General features: G+C 38.6%; 1 protein-coding gene across 9 annotated transcripts in view; it reads right to left on the bottom strand.

Annotated features, from left to right (window-relative positions):
• The window catches only part of PAM (peptidylglycine alpha-amidating monooxygenase), a 241,314-nt gene that overhangs the window by 139,575 nt on the left and 79,814 nt on the right, over window positions 1-21,925 (bottom strand). For all 9 annotated transcript variants that reach the window (XM_075067127.1, XM_075067131.1, XM_075067132.1 and 6 more), the window contains 2 exons: window positions 16,361-16,862; window positions 14,987-15,107 (listed from right to left, as the gene is read on the bottom strand). In XM_075067127.1, coding sequence (XP_074923228.1) covers window positions 14,987-15,107; window positions 16,361-16,452 — 213 coding nt within the window. In that variant the 5' untranslated portion in view covers window positions 16,453-16,862. The remainder of the gene's footprint in view (window positions 1-14,986; window positions 15,108-16,360; window positions 16,863-21,925) is intronic.

The raw sequence follows: 21,925 nt of genomic DNA, 5'->3' as shown, positions 1-21,925 counted from the left end.
TAGTTTCTTTATATCCCAACAGGTATGAGTTTGTCTCTGAGGCCACCAATATCATATTTACATTATGGTAACAGATGGGGAGAAAGAGAGATACCATTCACTACTGCATCTTCACATGAACATTTTATAAGGCATAATTTCTTAACAAGAGAGATCATCTATTTTTATTAGACTAGCGCCCACAAGCTCCAGTAGGACAGGGCCCCACTGTGGTAAATACCATATAAAACACATAGCAAAATAAAGATTCTGTCCCAAAGAGCTTACAATGTAATTTAAGACAAGATGCAGCAAAAATGCCTAAATAATAATCAGATATAATTGAGGAGGAAGGACAGGCATATTGTTGATAAGACTATGTAGGTACACAGATCAGCTATGTACACTATTAAATAAGAAAAAGTAATATGCTAGGTTTTTTGCCTTTTGCCAGGAGCTAGGAAAAAGGAGAGAAGGACAAATGATACCGCTGATGTTCAGTGTGGTTATATATTCTAGCTAGGTGCCTTTGTGGAGTCAACACTGAAAGCATAACTCTCAAAGGAACTGAAAGAGCAACATACTCTGCACATTACTTTTTTTTTTCAATTAAATCCTTGGGTTCACAAGCAGCATGTTAAAAAAAAACAACCTTCAAGTAAATCAAGAAACAAACTCTGTTCAGTGTTTTGAAAGTCAACAAGAACTAATAGGTGGAAACTAAAGTCAGACAAATTAAAATTAGAAAAAAGGCACAAAATGTTAATAGTGTAGGTGACTAACCCGTGGAACAAATTGCCAAGGGAAGCGGAGGATTCTCTGTTTTCTGGATTCTACAACTCAACACTGGATGACTTATGGAAGACATGATTCAGCCAAACACAAGTACCGTAATTGGGCTCAGTACACGGGTGAAATTCTATGGCTTGTGTTATACAGGAGATCATACTAGATCAGGGTTTCTCAAAATTTTTCATAATGTGGACTACATCTTCATATTGATCATCTATTACAGCCTCCTCTTTTCCTATTAAAGATGGATTAACATCTCTGTGGTAACTACAGCAATTGCTTACATGGAAAGGTGATATTAGGAAACTATTTAATGTACGTTAGCTTCTTTTTATTTAGCACCGCAGGTAGAAACAGAGGGGAGGCAGCATCTTATGAGCAACCAGCTCTTCACAGACTGCTCAGAGTCCATAGACCACAGTCTGGGAACCACTGTTCTAGATGACCTATTGGTCCCCCTTCTGGATTAAAAAAAATATATGAATCCATGAACATCACTGGAAATTTAGGGGCATTAAATCAGGTGATGGTGATGTGATGTACATTTGTTTTAGCTGTTGAATCACAATGATGATTCTCTGCCCTACTATTACAGTATGTAACCAAATAGTACACTGTCCTGGGCAAGGTTTTCATTATTCTACACACAATCCAATCTAACACCACACACATTCACACCCACTCTTTTTTTTACACTCTCTCTCACAATGAAGTGTTCTATATCTTAGCATATTGCCACAGGCTCCCAAGTAGTCTGTCAGAAAACTCAGACTCTAACCTACTGAAAGAAGATGACACAGTAAAGGCAGGAATTAATCACAGTCACTGCTTTAGGGTCTCTCACTCTGGTACTCTGCCAGTCCTAAAGCAATAACCAAACTTGAAGGTCTTAGAATCATAAAATCACAGAAATGTAAAGTTGGAAGGAACCTAAACAGATCATCTAGTCCAACTCACAGTGGTGAGGTAGGACCAAGTAAACCTAGACCATCCCTGACAGGTGTTTGTCCAACCTGTTCTGAAAATCCTTCCAATGATGGGGATTCCAAAACCTCCCTTGGAAGCCTATTTCAGTACTTAACTACTCTTACAGTTAGAAAGTTTTTCCTAATGTCTAACTTAAATCTCTCCTGCTGCAGATTAAGCCCATAACTTCTTGTTTTACCTTCAGTGGACATGGAGAACAACTGATCACTGTCCTCTTTACAGCAGCTATTAACATATTTAAAGACTATTAACAGCCCCTCCCCAGTCTTGTCTTCTCAAGATGAAAGATGTCCAGTTTTTTAACCTCCTCTCACATTTCAGGATTTCTGAACCTTTTAACATTTTAGTCACTCTCCTCTGGACCCTCTTCAATTTGTCCACATCTTTCTTAATGTGTGTCCAAAAGTGGACATGATATTGTATCTGAAGTCTCACCAGTGCCAAGCAGAGCATGACAATTATCTCCCGTGTCTTACACACAACTTTCCTGTTAATATGCTCCAGAACAATATCAGCCTTCCTGGCAACTGCATCATACGATATGTCTACATTGCAAAGAAAAACTCTTGGAGCTGAGTCTCAGAGCCTGGGTCAACCGACTTGGGCTTGCGGGCTAGGGCTGCAAGGCTAAAAATAACAGTATAGATGTTCACAGTGGGGCTGGAACAAGGGGGGAGAGTCTAAGAGCTCAGGCTCCAGCTCAGGCCTGAACGTATACACTGCTATTTTTGTTAATATTGATTGTGTTAAGTATCTGGTTTACAGTTTACCTTTTTTAGTGAAGGCAAGCAAAACAGGCATTAAGCACCTCAGCCTTCCTGATATTTTCTATTATAAGCTCTCCTTCCATGCTAAGTAGAGAATCTTCAACTTTTTCTTTATATGTCTCTTGCTTGCAATATGTTTCAAGAATCTCTCCTTATTATGAAGGAGTGCCTTAACCCCTCTGATTTTGCTTCTAAATGTTTGTGCTGTTCTTTTGTGCTCCTCCTAGCAATTTGTCCATGTTACCACTCTTTGTGGGATTCTTCTACAACTTTCAGGTCATTAAAGAGTTCTTGATGGAGCCATATTGCCCTCTTGCTAAATTTCATATCAAAATAGCTAGCAGTTGTGCATTTAATATTGTCTCCTTGAAAAACTGCCAGCTCTCCTGAACTTTTCATCTTCTTGGAGGTGCTTCCCATGAGACCTTACCTACCAAATCTCTGAGTTTGTTAAAATCTGCTTTTTTGAAGTCCATTGTCTTTATTCTGCTGCACTCACTCCTTTCTTTCCTTAGAATCAGGATAGCTTTCATTTTATAATCACACCAAAATTGCCTTCAGCCTTTAGATTCACAACCCATTCCTCCTTGTTAGTCAAAATCAAATCTAAAATGGACATCCCCTGGTTACTTTGTGCGCCTTCTGAGACACCTTCTTGTCCCATAAGTTCTTATCAGGGACATTTTGTGTTTTACCAGAATATTGCTTAACTTCTCTCTTTTGCTATATAAAGCATTACTGGAACTGTCCAGCTAAGGAATGCTTGCTGCAGACAATGTGCTGTTCAGAGACAGAACCTCAGCGATACCATCCCATCCCCTGATCTCCATCAGGCTCATTCATCCCCTCCCTTACTCTTCTCCTTAACCTCTCACTCTCTTCTGGCTCTTCTCCCAAAAATACAAACTTACTTTAGAGTCTCTCGCATCTTAAAAATCCTTGACCCTACTTGCCTCTCCATCTGCCATCACATTTCCCTTCTTCCTTTTAATCTCTAAGCTCATTGAATGCACTGCTTGCAGTTGCAGACCTCTTCCGCTATTCCATCCTGGACACTCTCCTGTCCACCTTCCACCTTTTGCACTCAACTGGAACTGTTCTCATCAAAACCTCTAGTGACTTTTTAGTCTAGTCTCAGAACCAGTATTCCATCCACATCCTCCTAGATTTGTAAGCTGTCTTCAACACAGTCAACATGCTCCTCCTCTTGAAATCTTGTCCTCCTTTGCTTTCTGTTACTGTGTCCTCTCCGTTTTCCTCCTACATCTCTAATTACTCCTTCAGTGTGCCCTTTGGATGATCCTCCTCATCTGCCTTCCAGATTTCTATTGGTGTTCCACATCACTCTGTCCTTATTCCTATCTCTTCTCCCTAGACCCCTTATCTCTGTGTAATCTGATCCATAAAAACTCTCAGATCTACTTCTTTGCTCCACACCTGTCTCCTTCTGTCCAAACAAAGCGCCAGTTTTGGTAATTCACTTCCAAATGTTAATATCTCACACTTCTCCACAGAAAAGAGTTATATGGGATATTAATTTTAAGATGAACACCACTAATTCTGTCTTTTCTATGTTTGTCTCTTCTCTCTCTGCTGTAGGTAGGGTATGTGCGCGTGCACGCACCGCTCCTCTAACAGGATCTGTGAAAGATGCAGAAGTAAACTATTACTATTCAATATTTATATATCTGCAAAATTATGCTGTGTGAAAGAGGTCACCAATACAAAAGTTTGAGCACCACTGACTATCTCACAGATACAGGTCCACCTTCTTTAATGAATAATTAAGTTATACTTTTTGAGATGCTCCATCACTAAGTTATCACTACTGTCTTTTTTTCCAATGTTGGTGTGAGCTCTGGGATATCAGGGATTGAAAGTTTTTGCAACTGTGTATTTTGCTATTAGTGGGAAATAAAGGATATCAAACTAATATGGTCTATTACTTGATATACTTTCCTATTTGTTTTTAAGGTGTTGTGACTTTTTAAGAAAATGAAAAATTCTTACTGTGACAGAAACCTTTTTATACATTTGCATTCTAACCTAGACTACACCAAAGTAAAGGATGAACAGAGGGACGCCCACATCTTGAATACTGTGTGTAGATGTGGTCGTCCTATCTGAAAAAAGATATATTGGAATTGGAAAAGGTTCAGAAAAGGGCAACAAAAATGATTATGGGAATGGAACGACTTCCGTATGAGGAGAGATTAATAAAACTGGGACTTCTTAGCTTGGAAAAAAGATGACTAAGGGGGGATATGACTGAAGTCTATAAAATCATGACTGGCAGGGAGAAAGTAAATAAAGAAGTGTTATTTACTATTCACATAATACAAGATCCAGGGATCACCAAATGAAATTAACAGATAGAGCAAGTTTAAAACAAACAAAAGGAAATACTTCTTCACACAATGCAGAGTCAACCTGTGGAACTCTTTGCCAGAGGAGGCTGTGAAGGCCAATACTATAACAGGGCTAAAAAAAAACTAAATAAATTCATGGAGGATAGAGTCTGTCAATGGTTATTAGCCAGGATGGGCAGGGATGGTGTTCCTAGCCTCTGTTTGCCAGAAGCTGGGAATGGGTACCAGGAATAGATCACTGGATGATGACCTGTTATGTTCATTCCCTCTGGGCACCTGGCATTGGCCACTGTCGGAAGACAGGATACTGGGTAGACGGACTTTTGGTCTGACCCACTATCGCTGTTTTTATGGACAATGGCACACAACTATATACAATGTTATCAAAAGGATTAATACACTAGTAGCCTGCAAAGCTAAAGGTGGACAACCTAACACACAGCTGTTTGAGTCACTGATAATTTACTTGCAGTTCCACGTGCCAGATACTTTACAGACAGTGATTGGGAAATCTACTGGAGGGGAGAACCTTACACCAAATCACCATAATTACATGTTCCACCTTCCACCACTTCCTTTTTAACTGTTCAGTAATATTTATGGAGTAGGTTATGAGTGTTGAGGAGAGGGAGGCAGTATCTCCATACCAATGCAGTTGCTGGGCAGCAGTGCTGAATTCTGATGAGAATACTTTGCGTAATCTCAAAGTAATTCATTCAGAAAATTAACATTCAAACTTGTTTCATGTTACTTGGGTTAACTGTGCGTCATCTGTCTGCTTGGCTGCCACCATCTATCTCAGAAGTGACTGACCTTCAGTTATTTTGTATGTAGCTGGTGTTGTAATAATTGGGCCTACAAATTTATCCTAATTGTGAGCTCAACCCTGGGAAAGTGGATGTAAATTTACGAAATGTTTCAATAATCTGTAACAATAAATGCTGATGGGAAAAAATGCAAAAGGGAGTCAAAGACTGAACTAGTTCAAACTAAAAGGCCTACTGATGATATAACTCAAGGACTGTGTTAAGATCATGTCTGGTAAACAAAAGAAGTGTGGAAATCAATTAATCAAAATTTAGGGTCCTTAAAAGAAAAGACTTTAGGGAGAAAATCAGTGACATGCAAGTGTAACAACTGCTGACTGAAAGAAGGGGAAGGCACAAGCTTCACCATCATGTCTGTCACCTCAATTGTCTCCTGAGACTCCAGCATCTACCACAATACCATTGGGTATTCACTGTTTTGATCCCAGAGATGTTCTGGCCAGGCTAGGGTTGCCAATTTTGGTTGAACATATCCTGGAGGCTTCATCACATGACAATCTTTAATTAAAGATTTATCTTTAATTCCTGGAGACACCAGGACAATCCTGGAGAGTTGGCAACCCTAGGCCTAGCCAGGCCAGCAAGAAGGACCCAGATGATATTACCATCTCCACCAACTTCAGCTAAAATCCATCCATCACCTGGAATGTGAAATTTTGTCATCTCCCCTGCCAGTGAGTACTTTTCCTTCACTGATGCCTTATTTAGTCTCTTTCCTAGCCCTCTTCTTTTTGCTTCTGTTCAGTAAGAGTCTGGCTTACCCAGGCAAGACTATATATTCTGCAACACTGCTGTAAGCCTGTGACCAGAAAGGCAGCTAAAAAGCAATGCCCTAACCAGACCAATGTTTGTACAAGTTTGCTAGGTCTTGAGTTGCTAATAAGACCATTTCCTGTGCCTCTGGTTTTCAGCAATGAAACTGCAAGTCAAAGTCAACACTAGAGACAGAAACTGCATTTTCTATCTTGACTGTTCTGTTCTCCACCTTTCTTGCAATTGCCTAGTTTTGTCTTCCAGGAATGGGATTGGATTTTAACAGCAGCAATAGCTCCAGCCTATGTAAACTAACTCCCCCCCACCCCGAAAGAATATTTATTAACATCTGAGACATTGTCAAACAAGGGTACTCCCTCCCCCTTCAAAATGTTCTCTACACGTAAAGGGAAACGGAACAAGGGATGTTTTAAAATGAAAGACTTATTCAATACTCAACATTTTAAATGCTTTAATTCTTTCCCTTCTTTTCTACAAGGCTAAAACGATGTTTAATGGTGAGTTTGCTATGATACTAAGCAGACTCAGGTCTCTATACACCAAACCCTGGACCTTGTTTAGAACTGTTTAATGTTTGACAATTTCCAGGTTATGTTAACACAGGGGTACGCAACCTATGACACACGTGCCGAAGGCAGCACGCGAGCTGATTTTCAGTGGCACTCACGCTGCCCAGGTCCTGGCCACCGGTCTGGGGGGCTCTGCATTTTAATTTAACTTTAAATGAAGTTTCTTAAACATTTTAAAAACCTTATTTATTTTTACATACAGCAATAGTTTAGCTATATATTATATATAAATAGTAAGAGACCTTCTAAAAACGTTAAACTGTATTACTGGCACGTGAAACCTTAAATTAGAGTGAATAAATGAAGACTCAGCACACCACTTCTGAAAGGTTGCCGACTCCTGTGTTAACACCTCTGACGCACTGGGCCCATTTAATTAAAATTAATACAACAATGGTTTGTAAAGGCACTCTAGAATAAAAGGAAATATATAAAAAATAAGATATTTTAAAATGGATATTAGGTGGCCAACAGGAAAATTGCTCTAGTTACTAGCTGACAAGTGGCCATGTTAATAAGTACTCTCCATCCCTGCCTCCTAATCTCTCTCTCTCTCTCTCACAAACACAAACACACACACACACACACACACACACTTCATTCTCTTGTTAAGTCTCGGAAAGGTTGTGGAAGTGGGTCATTAAGAGGACAATTAAAGCACAGAGAATGTGGTAAATCAGCTGTGCTCCAGAAACTATAAATTCACTTACGTCGAAAAAAAAATCTGTTGTTGCTCCCACATTCCCTGCAATAACATTACTTTTAATAGTAAGAGTTCAGGAATATGTTTGCCAAGTTTGTGATGCATCAGATCATATGTAATTTTGTCTGTGTAGATTTTTTTAAAAAAATTGAATTATTTTGGCATATTACTATTATTTGTGTCTCGAATACCCACATTTCGATGCAGAATGGAAAATCTGTTCTTGTCTATTTGAAAATTTCTTATCTTGTTACTGTCTGCCCACTGGTTCACATTCTAGACATTTTGCCATAACTGAGTAAAAACAGTCAGGGGAGGAAGAACTTAAGGAATCTCTCTACTGAGGTACTTGAGAGATGTACTAAATTCAGGTCACTCCCGTTAGAAGCTGTATTAGCCAGCAGCAACTAGTCAAGTTTATAGTCTCTTCTAAATCCATGAACCTTCGAGCAATACTCTCATTTTAATTCCTACATGAATTCCACTCATTTTGCCTAGGATGCTGCCATTTTTCTAGTGCAGTGTACTTTGTTACAAATGGCTTGGTTACTGGTTTTATAAACCTCCAATAGCTAACTTGATATCTACCTATTGAGGCTTTAAATACATTATTTCCCATTTACTAATCAGTAATAAATAACATCAGCATGATAGTGTTCGTAAAACCCTGATTGTGTTTTAAGAATGTTTTGATGACTTTTCTTACATCCATCTAGTACTAGAATTTCTTTTTGGTTTAGGATTTGAATAGGATGATATTGTTACTGCTTAAAATTGGCAAGAGTCAGATTTTGGAATAAGGGCTGGGTCTGTTTTTAATACTACCTCCTCATTGCTGAATACACAGCATTGGTCCTCCATCAATATGACACCTAGTTCTGATATCCTGTATGGAGAAGAGAGATTTCCGTTTTGAGAATTTGTGGACATGGCTGCTTCTGAGAAGGATATATTATTGGTGCAAATGAGGAGAGCATTTTAGATTTCATTAATTAAATGAACAGAATTCTTAATTGAAAAACAAATTCCTCTAAAGCTGTGACACAATATGGGAACAATGGTGTCCTCCAAAAAAGAAACTAATTATTTTATTTAAGAAGTTACACCAAAACTTGGATCAGACTTACAATAAAAACAATGGGTCAGGTTCTCTGCTGTTGTAACTTGACATAGCTCCTTTGAAGTTAATGAAACTACTCTGATTTACACCATTTTAGGATTGGGCGCCAAAAGATGAGCTTCTATTAATGAACAATCCACATTATTGGTGAAAGCATTTTCTTTGTAGGTGAAGCAGGAATAGGCCCACTTCCTGTCACTAAAACTCCAACTAGCCAATAGTGGTGCATGTTACAATTATTTGGACAGATCAATAGAAGGGGGCCCACCTGTCTGACTGGCCCACCCCACAATTATACAATGGCTGTGAATGCCAGTGTGCTTTGGGTAAGCCATCTCTTAATGTCCGCTTTCTCAGATGCAATACCAGGATAATATATTTACCTCCCTCCTTCCCAGAGATGTTGTGAGGATTCATTAAATTCCCAAGTTTTGTGAAGTACTGTGAAGAAAGTATCAATTATTACTAGCTTGAGGGTATTGAACTGTTCTTTAAGCCCTCTAACTGCATAACCACAAATTCAAATTCATACCACTGTATTTTTGCCCATTTCATCAGTTCACAGTGAATAATTCACAAAAACAGATGACTTACACTCTCTCTCTTTATCCATCTTCCAAACTGCCAGTGGTTGATACTGATATCTCAATTAATGGAGACACTGCTATTAATGAACAATATAACCCCAAAGTGGCAAATGTCAATTGCCCTGAAATCTTTTGTCATTATTTCATATTAAATTATAAACAAACATTATGTGTATGATCACAACAGCAAAGCATTATTGGTTTGCCAAAGCTTGCTGTTAGTGTACAAATTGAACATGTTTATTCTTTGCATACTTAAAAACATTTTCATAAACAGCCTTCAACTTGCTTGACAGTGTTGTTTTTCATATTGACCAAATGTTTTAAAATTCATCTCCCCATCTGTTCCCACTCACACTGTCTCTGAAAGAGATTTGTACATCTATTTTCATTCTATCTTTAAATGTACAAAGAACATAGCCCATAATGAATCGTTTTCTTGTACTGCTACCACGTCTGCAACAATTTGCTGAATAAGGAAATATTAAAGAACATCCTCCAAAATTAAATAAAATCTCCAGTACTCCTCCCAGATAAAACCCGTTCGGTATTGAACCTCCAGCAGTAAGATGTGCTGAAGTCCTTATGTTACACATTTTACTTGTACTTCTCATTTAACCCTACTATACAGAACATCTGGGACAAATGCCATCCGAAAGTTTTAGTATTGTTAGTAATAAATACCAGAAGAGATTTACATACTATAGGGTTTTGGGTTTTTGTACATGTTTGAGATAATGTATTATTCAAAGATACCTATTAAAACCCCTATCAAATCAACAGGAAAAATATACCACTTCACGTTTATTAACCAAACCAGAGAATTATTCTATTTCATTTATTTCCAGATTTATATTGCCTGAATTTGTACTTCAATTACCCTGTTCATAAGAACTGCTCGGAACTATTCCACATGAATGTTGCATTCTTTACGCAAAAGTGCAGACAATGCTCTTGCAACACAAAGACTGCTTTTCTCAGTTAATGTACTCTCCTTAATCACACATAAAGAGACAGTTCTGAATGGTTCAACGAGGAACATTTGTAGTTCTAGTACATAAAAATGTCACCATATTCAATAATCCAGAAAAAAACGGAAAACATTATTTAAAAGAGGCACCTCTGATACTGCAGATACTTCCGATACTGCAGATACTGCTGGGGCACCAGGTCGGGGGCCGCTCCGCGCAGCTCCCGGAAGCTGCGATATGGCTTGCTCCAGCTCCTAAGTGCTCCAGTGGGAGATACAGGGGCAGTGCCTGCCCATGGGGCAATATGCAGAGCCGCCTGGCCACGTCTCCGGGTAGGAGCCAGAGAAGGGACATGCCACTGCTTCCAGGAGTCACTTGAGGTAAGCGCCGCTTGGAGCCTCTCCTCACGCCCCACAGCCATGTCCCAGCTCTGCTCTCCAAACCCCTCGATTCCAGCCCAGAGCACCCTCCTGCACCCCAAACCTCTCATCCCCAGCCTCACCCCAGAACCCGTATCTGCAGACGGAACCTGCACTCCTTCCCACACCCACGCCCCAATTTTGTGAGCATTCATGGTCTGCCATACAATTTCTATTCCCCAGTGTGGCCCTCAAGCTAAAAAGTTTGCCCACCCCTGCTATAGAACATATCTATACTAGTTGTCAAAGTCTGTTGTCTCTTTTTAGAGTATTCACTAAAAAGACAGGAGAGGGGAGAGGTTTGTTTGTGAGACTGAGACAAGGTGCTATCAGCAGCACTCTGATCTCTGACATTGCTGCAGCCTGGGAGGATGCAGACCCTCCTGAGGGCATTTACACACTTTCCATTTTTCAGAGTAGTAGCCATGTTAGTCTGTATCAGCAAAAAGAACAAGGAGGACTTGTGGCACCTTAGAGACTAACAAATTTATTTGAGCATAAGCTTTTGTGGGTTAAAACCCACTTCATCGGAGGCATGCAATGGAAAACACAGTGGGAAGATATATATACACAGAGAACATGAAAATATGGGTATTGCCATACCAGCTATAACGAGACTAATTAATTAAGGTGGGCTATTATCATCAGGAGAAAAAAAAACATTTGTAGTAACAATCGAGATGGCCAAGAAGGGACCCTTATCAACTGTTGAAATGGGCCATCCTGATTATCACTACAAACCACCGAGCTACCCCTTCAATAATCAAAATGTCATAGTCTTATTTCTTTGCCATTGATACTGGTTGGATACTGTTGCTCAACTATTATCCAAGAAACTTTTATATCTGCACCACTATTTCTCTATCCTTCACAGTGAAGACAATGTTAGGAGAGGAAAGTTCTGCCCCAGAATAAATAAGTGTAGCTTACTCCTGTTTATTCAAATTAGACTGCAGTTGGTGATTAGAATGATGAAATTCTCAGTTTCTTTACATCATTATTATAGCAATATAATGCAATGTCAACACATTTTTCTCTGAAGAAAAGCAGGACTCAAAAACAGAAGGCATGGATCCCTCCACCATGCTGGCACTTCTCTAAAGTTACTAACTTGCCCTCCTGAATCTCAGCTTTCATTTTTTAAAAGAAAGTCTAACTGTTATGGTTGCGAAAAAACCCGCAAGAATTTGAGCCATTGTGTAACCAAAGCAGAGACAAGTCTACAGAGAGCCCATAATAGCAGCTTTGAGAGGTGTGAATTGCCCCATACATCTCATTGATGCCTGATAACAAATGTTGACATTTTAAGTTAATTATTTAATTCCTTGTGTAAGGAGAAAGATGGTGCATCATAATGCTGCAGTCTTTACTACAAGTGAGTCTCATTTTGGCATCATAGGAAGGTGATGTCTGAGAGGCACCACTACTTATTTTTTCCTCCTGATCAAGAAGGAACGAAGCAAGAACACAATTACATTTTGAATATCTGCCCGATCTACTATGAGTAGTATCTCATTTTGGCAACTCACATGGGTGGAGCTTAGAAAAGCAGCACTACTTTTTTTCTTCCCACTCTGACCCCTACAAGACGGGAAATGATATTTTTACATGACAGCTGATATTATCCATCAAGATGAATGGTTTCAATAGAGAGGTCTCCATATTTAAGCAGCACACATCAATCTACAGCCAGGAGCAAGAGCCTCCTGCACCTGGACAACAGAGAGCATGAGACAGCAAAGAGACCATTGTATAGCTCCCCTTCCCACATATATGCAATGAACAGATTTCTATGCTCCACCAGTGTTCTGCTTGTCACAGCAACTGAGCTTACTGGAGTTAAAGCTGCTGCTAGCCAGTCCACACAGTAAACTTGAGCAGATGAGAGCGACCTTCTCAGTCTGGGGAAGGTGACTCCTACATAATATTTTGATTGAAGAACATAGCAAAGTTTATCTGTGACATTCTGATCAAAGACCAAGTTTCCATTCCAAACTGTAAAGGATTTCTTTGTTTCTTTTAAATATAGTTATGGCAGACATCTTTACTTATTTTCATTTGCCTTTCTGGGAATTGGGTAGGGTTCTCTCTCTCCCTCTCCCCTCCCCTTAAATTTTAAATTTTAGTTATATTTTTGGTAGTTCTCTGAAGACTCTTGAATATGGGTGTCAAGAAAATATATGCTTATCATTAAGGGTACAATTCTGTCACAGATTCCATGATTTTCTAGGACCTCCAGAACTTCTTTCGGGGCAGGACTGAAGCAAGTATCAGCCCCGGGGATGCCGGAGCAGCAGCCAGCTTTGGGTTAGTCTCCTGCCCCATCCCCAGGGTATTTTTAGTAAAAGCCAGGGTCAGGTTGCTGGCTTCTATGAAGTTTTGTTTATTGCCCAGGACCTGTCCCTGACTTTTATTAAAAATACCTGTGACAGAATCTTAACCTTAATTATCATTACTCTCTCTCTCTCTTTACTAGAATTAATGGATTTTAGGTGAGCAAAGTAAAGCTCTTCACAGTTAGTCACATTGTTTACATCTTCAACTAATGGGTCTTGTGCTTTGATAGCAAATACCTGCGAAATTCCATACATACACCTCAGAATTCTGCAAGCACTTTTGTCCTCCTTCCAAAAGATTTTAAAATATTTTTTATGCAATCAAGAGGCTCCAGCAGAAGCAATTTTATTTCCATTTCTCAATCATTAAAATGTCAGAGCTGGCTCAAAATTACATGGTCCAATGGGGTGCTCCCCAATAATTGAAATCCTTATATTTCCTCAACAGTTTTTCCAGAAGTGCTATCTGCAACAATGAGTCATCTACTGCAGCACAACATCCTGTTCTCATGCCTCTGCAACCCTTTAAAGGGAAAAGTACTACCTTTTATTAAAGGACATACTCCCAGGCACTGCATGGCTGCTAAAAATAATTAATTACAGTTTATCATGCTTAATGAAACTAACTGTAAATGAGAGAGTAGAAAGTCTGACTATTTTATATACACCTTAAAAATAAGGTACTTTAAAAAAAGATTTATATATTAGTTTTTTTAGTATTTCCTGCCAACAATCTATCACATCAATCTATCTTTGCCCAGGAAATGATAAAATTGTGCTGAGAAAACTATGCAATGAACCACATTAGGGTAGTTTTTCTGGACTAACTTTAGTGTCATAAATATTGCAACACAAATGGGAGTTTGTGCATTGTATGCATTCTATTTCCTTTCTGTTTGGCACAATTGCTTGAAACAGCAATTTAAGGGCTAGCTCCTGTAACCTGAGCCTCCTGGGCACCCTCCCCTCCATCACTGGAGCTAATGGGTGTATCTTAGTGTATCTAGTTGTAACCTATATGAGCACTTCTCAAACTGTGGGTTGGGACCCTGTTTTAATGGGGTCACCAGGACTGGCTTAGACATGCTGGGGTCTGGGGCCAACGCCCGAGCCTCAACACCCTGGGCTGAAGTCCAAACGCCACTGCCCTGGGCCGAAGCCCAAGCCCGAGGGCTTCAGTCCTGGGTGGTAGGGCTCAGGTTAAAGGCCCCCTGCCTGGGGCTGAAGCCCTTCGGTTCCAGCTTTGAGCCCCCTGCCCAGGATTTGGCTCCCCTACCAGGGCAGCGGGACTTGGGCGGGCTCAGGCTTCAGTACCCTCTCCTGGGGTCACGTAGTAATTTTTGTTGTCAGAAAGGGGGGGGTCACAGTGCAATCAAATTTGAGAACCCCATACCTATATAAACTAATGTGTTAAAGCACAGTTGGAGAGGTTTTCATTTTAAGAGAGAGTAATTTTCCTTTGTTAATGCATACTGCAGCAGTGTGAATATTATTCTATTGAAAACACAAAACAATTAGACTTTAGGAATTCAGTTTATAATACAAATATAATCTAAGTAACATTAATCAAATGACAAAATTTTATGTAATTTGAAAGTTATAATCTCTTATTTTACACAATATTTTAGACTCTTCCTGCAGGAATCTATAGCTCTGTTTGTATTCAATGGAGTAGAAAGTTTAGCCTGTTGCTTATCAGAAAATTATTAATGCTGTAAGCAAAATTCATTTTCTCAGGTTTTAAAGTGTAATGGAGAGAGACAAGAAAATACTGTAAACTTCTCACCTGCTTAGGAGTCACCCCAGGCATGCGAATATCCAATACAAAATCGGTTAGACCAAGAGAAGTCACTGGCCTGTTGTTTCCAAGGCATTCACTTGAAAGAGATCTAGTAGTATCTTTATACCTTAAGGGAAGAAAATTAAAAAATGTTTTCAAGTTTACTGATCAAGAGTTTGTATTTTTCTATTACAAAAAAAAAAAAAAGTAATATGTATCAACTGGGATTATCAGTAGATCATAAGGCAATTAGACACTCAACTCCCACTGATTTTCAATGTAATTTGGGAGTCTAACTCCATCATCATCTTTTGAAAAAGAAGTGAGTTACTAAATATTTTGGAGGTGTTGATGGGACACATTAGAATAGACGGAACTATGAAGTACTAGCAAAAGAAGTTTACTACTAAAAATAAGCTCTTTATATAAACCACAGTTTAAGGTACAGACATATGGAATTTTTTTCTTAATATGCCAAAATATATTATCTAGTGTTATTAGCTGAGGGAAAATAGCAAAACTTTTTTAAAGTTCATATTTGATATAGAATTCAGTTTGAACACGGCAGAAAAAACTCAAAAATCTTTCTGATTTTAGATTCTAGAGATGTTGATTTATTATAATTGAATACGCATTTGCCTGCAGTATCTCCCGACTACGTACCAGTAAATTTTAGGATGTGGGAATTAAGTGGGTCTATAGTGAATGCTACATAAAACCAAAGAAACAAAGCAAATATTCAACTTGTTACTAATGGGGATTGTATGACAAAAACATTTAATGTAATGTAAATTCTAAATATATCAATTGATAAATGTGATGTGGTAACTACAGGGTGTACATTGAATATATAATGCTATATTTTCTTATGTGCTAATACAGTCGATTTCCCCCACACATGCAACTACCAAATTTATTTACATAATTTAGTATTAAAGACCTAAAAAAATAAACACCAGATCCCTAATTACAAACTAGTTGACATTATCTCATGAAGAAGTAACAGTTTAGCTAGTAAGCTCATGGGGACAGGGACAATATACATTATGTGCTAAGTACATCAGTGGGGCTACACACAAATCTTAAGTTATTTTTTTATTATTTAATCTTATTAATCACATTGCAAGGTAGATTCACATTTCAAAGAGTAACAGACGGGGGTTCAACAACAGATTCTTCTTTTTCAAGACTCCAAAATACAACAAAAGAGTGTCTTTTCAAACTCTGCAGACCATCTCAGTTCAAAAGCAGCTAGCTACACAAAAATTTGTCTCCTCTGTAAATAATTTTTATCTTTATAACACTTTCATTAGACTAAATGATAGCATCATTAAGCAGCTTGCATTCAAAATACCAAAAGATGTTTTCTGCATAACCCACCTCTTAAAGACAGAAAGTGGGTTTTTGAAACCCAAACAGCTACTTTGAAAAATAAGCAACAGTATTAGCAGGTTGTTAACGAGGCCAGCCATGTCCACCCTGCTGTTCCTGGACCGATTAAGGGAGCAGAAAACTGGTAGTGCAGTTCTGTCAGCTGTGTTTCTGACAATTAGGCAGCAGCAGCTCACTACTTCATTATTGTGTGTTCAGCAGGCATCTTACAGCTTTTGACACACCATCTGTCGTGGAAGGTGAAGCACTGTAAAATCAGGAAGGTGGATGATGTCAGGTTGTTACTAGCTGCAAAAAATAAATCAGTTGAAGATTCTCCCTTCGTAGACAGGCTACACTGTACTTTTGTCCAGTTAAGGAGCTGAAGCAAGTGGCATTCCTGATGCTTTTCCCCCCGCTGTACTGTTAAACCTGCAGGTTACTTATCAGTCCACAGCGACAAAGGCTCCGATTGGCATCACACAAACCAACGTCAGTCATCCTTCAGAACCTGTAAAAATAGAAGCAGATAAAGGATGACTAACACATTACAGCATTAGGCCTCAGCAAATCCCTGTTGATGTTTTTTAATACATTAGTACTTTCATAAGCTTTAGCCCAACCCAGTGAAGAATGCACCAAGCCTTTCACTGCCCTTCCATCACCATAAATGCACAAAAACTATTGCAATTCCTACACTATATATTGGGAAAGTTATTCAAATGGAAGATGGCTAAGTAGCATGTGAAAAGAGAAATAAATAGTGCTTAGACCCAGCTGCATATGAGGTAAGGAAAGAAGCTTTAAAGGACAAAGCATGTTTTTATTATATATACACACATATCACATAGTATGTTGAATGCATTGCTGAGGGAAAACCCACATGACAAGCATCAAGGGATTTTAATTAAGAATTATTTTAAGGAAATAATTTAACAAGCATGTGATAGCAGAACATGCTATTTTCAATAGTAAATAGGTGTTCCAGCCTTTTGTAAACTAGACAAACTTAAGGTACTATTCTATTCACTGCTTTAAAACTGTTGGAATCTAATTTTTCTGATTTATGAGATTCTGCATTTTAATTTTAATGTTATAAACACCAAGTTTAAAATTTAAGAAACAAAACTACCAAACGATCCATGTGGTATTGCAGATGGACTAGTTCTTGCCAAAGCTCCAAAGGGAAGGGGAAATAATCAGTTTGAAAATTTCACTTCCAGCAATAAATACAAACATCAAATTTAAATAATGTATTAAGATTCTGAAATATGATTGGGTGTTTCTTATAAAATAAATTTGAAAGGATAAATTAACTTTTTTGCCAGCAACCAGAGACTGTGATTAAAGAAACCAAATAAAGATAAAATGTTAAATATAATAAAATGTCTAAAATGAAATGTTTAACTTAAATTACTGTATTTAAAGTAAACTGCATTTCATTTTTCATAGAAAATATAAAAAATACATAATTTAAACATAATATTCATTTGCATGTATTTTATTCATTTGAAGACTATACAAACTATACTGTCACTGAGAAATAACTGTATACGACCTCAACCCCTCGCTCTTAACCTGCTGAGGCACAAGGCTGGAACAAAACGTCCCCAATATTCATACCATAAATAACTGTCCATGACCTTAGTTTCATGATTCTTTATTTGTGATGTACATAATTTTCAAGAATAAAGTGAGAGAATACTAGAAACAGTGGAAAATAGGGAGGCGGGGTACGTGGTTGGGCAGAGTATAGGGGTGCAGGGTATGGGGCATGGATGTGGACAGGTTTGGGGGCGGAGAGCCTGTAGTGGCAGGGTACAGGGGTGTGGATGTGGGCAGGCTGTAGTGGGAGGGTACAGAGTTTGGGGGGGGGGTCAGGGATGGGTGAAGTGTGGGGGTGTGGATGTGGACAGGGTTTGGGGGTGGGAAGGCTGTAGTGGCAGGGTAGAGGGAGTGTGGGGGAGTACGGGGCTGGGTGGGGTATGCGGGAGCAGGATATGGGGTGTGGATGTGGGGGGTATGTGGGCAGGCTGTGGTAGCAGGGTACAGGGAAAATAGGGAGTTCTGGGACTAAAGTGAGCAACAACTATGAAAATAATGGACATATGAAAGACAAGCCTTGGACAAAAATCTGAGCTCTCAATAGAGAGCAGATAACTGTACACTTAAATGTTAATTATAAGGTTATGGGTCACTAACCGTACAGCATCCTGGCACTTTGTTTGGCTGAGAATTCTCTTTTAGTACAATGTACATTAGACAGCCTTTAAAAAAAATCACGAGTGTTTATGATCACATGGAGGAGAAGAGAAATGCAAGTTTCGATCGCCTCTTCTCAGAATGGGTAAATTCAAAGTTAAATGAAGAATCTTTTATGAGAAACCATTATGGCACTTTCCCCATCCACAGGAGTGGGACATTAAAAAAAAAGCACACTTATTCAGAATCCCAGTTACCATTTGGGACTTTTTATTTGTTTTATTTTTATGGATTTTCCGCAATGTGCTACATATTCTTAATATCATTAATTTGAGTGCTAGAGGCAAAAACATTTAAAGAAATGAACCATGTTACCCTAATATCCTGACTTGAAAGTGTTTAAAAAGCTGGAATGCACCTAGCTGGCTATTATCAAATTATATCTGGTTTGCTAGTTCAGAAGGATATGACAGAGACTATAAGAATATGAATGGTGTGGAGAAAGTGAATAAGGAAGTGTTATTTACCCCTTCATGTAATACAAGATCCAGGGGTCACCAAATGAAATTAATAGATAGCGGGTTTAAACAAAAAAAAAGGAAGCACTTCTTCACACAACACACAGTCAACCTGTGGCGCTCAATGCCAGGGTATAGTGTGAAAATCAAAACTATAACTAGATTCAAAAAAGAATTAGAGAAGTTCATGGAGGACAGTCCATTAATGGCTATTAGCTAAGATGGTCATGGATGCAACCTCATGCTCAGGCTATCCCTAAGCTTCTGACTACCAGATGCTGGGACTAGATGATGTAATGTGTCATTTGATAGTTGTCCTGTTCTGTTCATTCCCTTTGAAGCGTCTGACACTGGCCGCTGTTGGAAGGCAGAATATTGGGCTAGATGGACCTTTGGTCTGATCCAGTATGGTCATTCTTATGAGACTGTACAATAGAGAGAGCAAAAAACCCAAGTTACCTAATACTGACTAGGTGGTATCATATTGGGGAAACAGTATAATTTTCCTCATTGTCTTCAAATATAAGAATAAAATAAGCAATGTATTTAATATAAACTTTGATCTGGTTTTCAGTACAACCATGTTTTCAACATATAATTCCACAACTTGTTCTAATGGACACAGAAATCTTATCCTTCACTTTCACAAGCTGAACACCCTATACGTATAAATCTACAACATAAGGGCTATAAAAAACTTAGAGGCAGAAGTAAGGAATATATTTATTTTCATTTGCATAATCTTACAGCATAGGAAATTATTCTCAAATTCACGAAATATAAATCTGACAAAGTATTTTTTAGCAACAATGAAACAAATCTTTGGTAATTTTTACTAAAACATTATTTGAGATTATGTGCAGCAATTCTTATTATAAATATCCATCCATTAACTGAACTCAACTCTTTTAGAGGAGACTACTGATAAACTTACTATTAATGGTGCCTCCAACTACAGAGGCATCAGCACACTGAAAAGTTCAGTTCTGCAATATTCAGTATATTTCAGTGTTCACTCAGTCCGGAGAAGATTTCAGTCTAATTTCAGAGATGATGCAATGAGTAAGAGTATCAGGCAGAAAGAGGGAGAAAGATGAGGACAAGGGATACAATAATAAGATTATACTGTTACTTAGGTTAATTTTATGCACATCTTGATAACTGTGGCTTTGCTTCTAAGTTGCACTGGGTGCTCCAGGGAATGCAAGAGAAAAGTAGTAAAAGGATGGAAATAATATTAGAGAAACTAGAGCCCAAGGGATAAAAAGGAAAAATATAATTATTTAGGGAAGGAAAGGGAAAGCGGGAGAGTGGAAGAACAGTCATGAGCAGCTAGGAGTAGGAAGATGATGAGGCCCTGATAGACTAGGTTGAAAAAGTGGCCAAGAAGCTAGAATTCCATAATGATAAAATACAAATCAGATTAACAATATCAGAATACAAGTTTATAAGGATCCCAAGCAAGCAGTTCAGAGGAAGAACAAGAAGGAATCAATCATCAATACTGCAGAATGGAAGTGCAGACAGGAACACTGTCACTCCAATCGTTCAGTGTCGACCGCAAGAACACATCTGAAAAAGGATTTCAAGTGTTTGGTAAAGTCTCAGTTTAGCCCTTAGGGCCTTTTGTCCACAGCACAAAGCCACCAACAATTCAGTGCAATTAGTAATTTCTCCTTTGACAAGGATGCAAGGAAGAGAGGCAAATGGCCAAAGCCAAGGTTTCAGTGGATCGATAAAGCTTTATCTGGGAAGCTTACATACTGCCCGTTTCCAGTTTTTAATTTTTCTTTTACAAATGCTATTTGTCTTCTTGTTTCATAAATATTAAACATACAGGACTGAGTGAGACCACCTGGGTTCTTCTTCCAGCTCCACCACAGATTGCCCATGTGATCGTTGACAAAGCATTTAACCTGTGCAACTCAAGTTTCTGCATCAGTAAAATGTGAGTGTTGAATGACACTTACCTCCTACACGGGGAGCTGTGAAATTAAGGGATTTTATAAAAGTAACAGGATGGTTGGATGGCAGAATGGCCAATTGCAAATTATTCAACAGCATCTGTATCCCAGCCACCACACACACTTTTATTGGGGGGCGGGGGGGTGGCGCATTCTTTCTGTTCTTCCAGAGCTTTTTATCTGTCAAAATAGGATGATTTTTTGCAAAGTACAGCATTTTGCATTTCTCAAAGCTCTTTTTGAATTTTATAATACTGTATGAATAGGTACCGCTCAACTAGCTTTAAAACAAAATCCACACTATGCAGAGGTAAAGACCCATCCCTTCCTGGCATTTGTCTTTAGTAACAAAATAAATTCAGTTCAAGACTTTTCTGTTACATTTTGCTACTCTTAAGATCCCTTCAAACTGTTCAGCCCACACTGTAGATCCTCTCCCCCTAGAGAAAGTCATTCTCAACTCTGTTCTGTTACAATAGTATAATGAACCAACACAGCCAGAGTCTATTCAAGCAGATATAAAATGTAAGAGAGGCTGGCAGTCTCTACTACATGCATACCTCTATTACATTCAGAACACATCTGTATCTATATAAAGTCTACCGTACCAATGATATATTTCAATTAAGTCTGTTCCTTGGTCTTCAAACTTCTCTGTTCTTTGACTATCCCCACAGAAACTTTACCAAACACATTTTTATGAGAGTTTTAATGTTTGACCAATATCATTAGATGCTCTCCTACGCCACACCATTTGTAAAAAGTTCAGTGTTTGTGGGTTTCACCCAAGACGACAAAACACACCCCTTTTTAGCAGCAAACATCATCTCTTCTATTTAAACTGTGAATCTGCATTCTACAGTCCTCAAGAGAATTTCACACGGCACTGG

The sequence above is a fragment of the Chelonoidis abingdonii genome, chromosome 6 (genome assembly GCF_003597395.2).
Source record: "Chelonoidis abingdonii isolate Lonesome George chromosome 6, CheloAbing_2.0, whole genome shotgun sequence".
Taxonomy (NCBI): domain Eukaryota; kingdom Metazoa; phylum Chordata; order Testudines; family Testudinidae; genus Chelonoidis; species Chelonoidis abingdonii.
The sequence above is the reverse complement of the archived record's forward strand: the minus strand, read 5'-3'. Positions and strand labels throughout refer to the sequence as shown.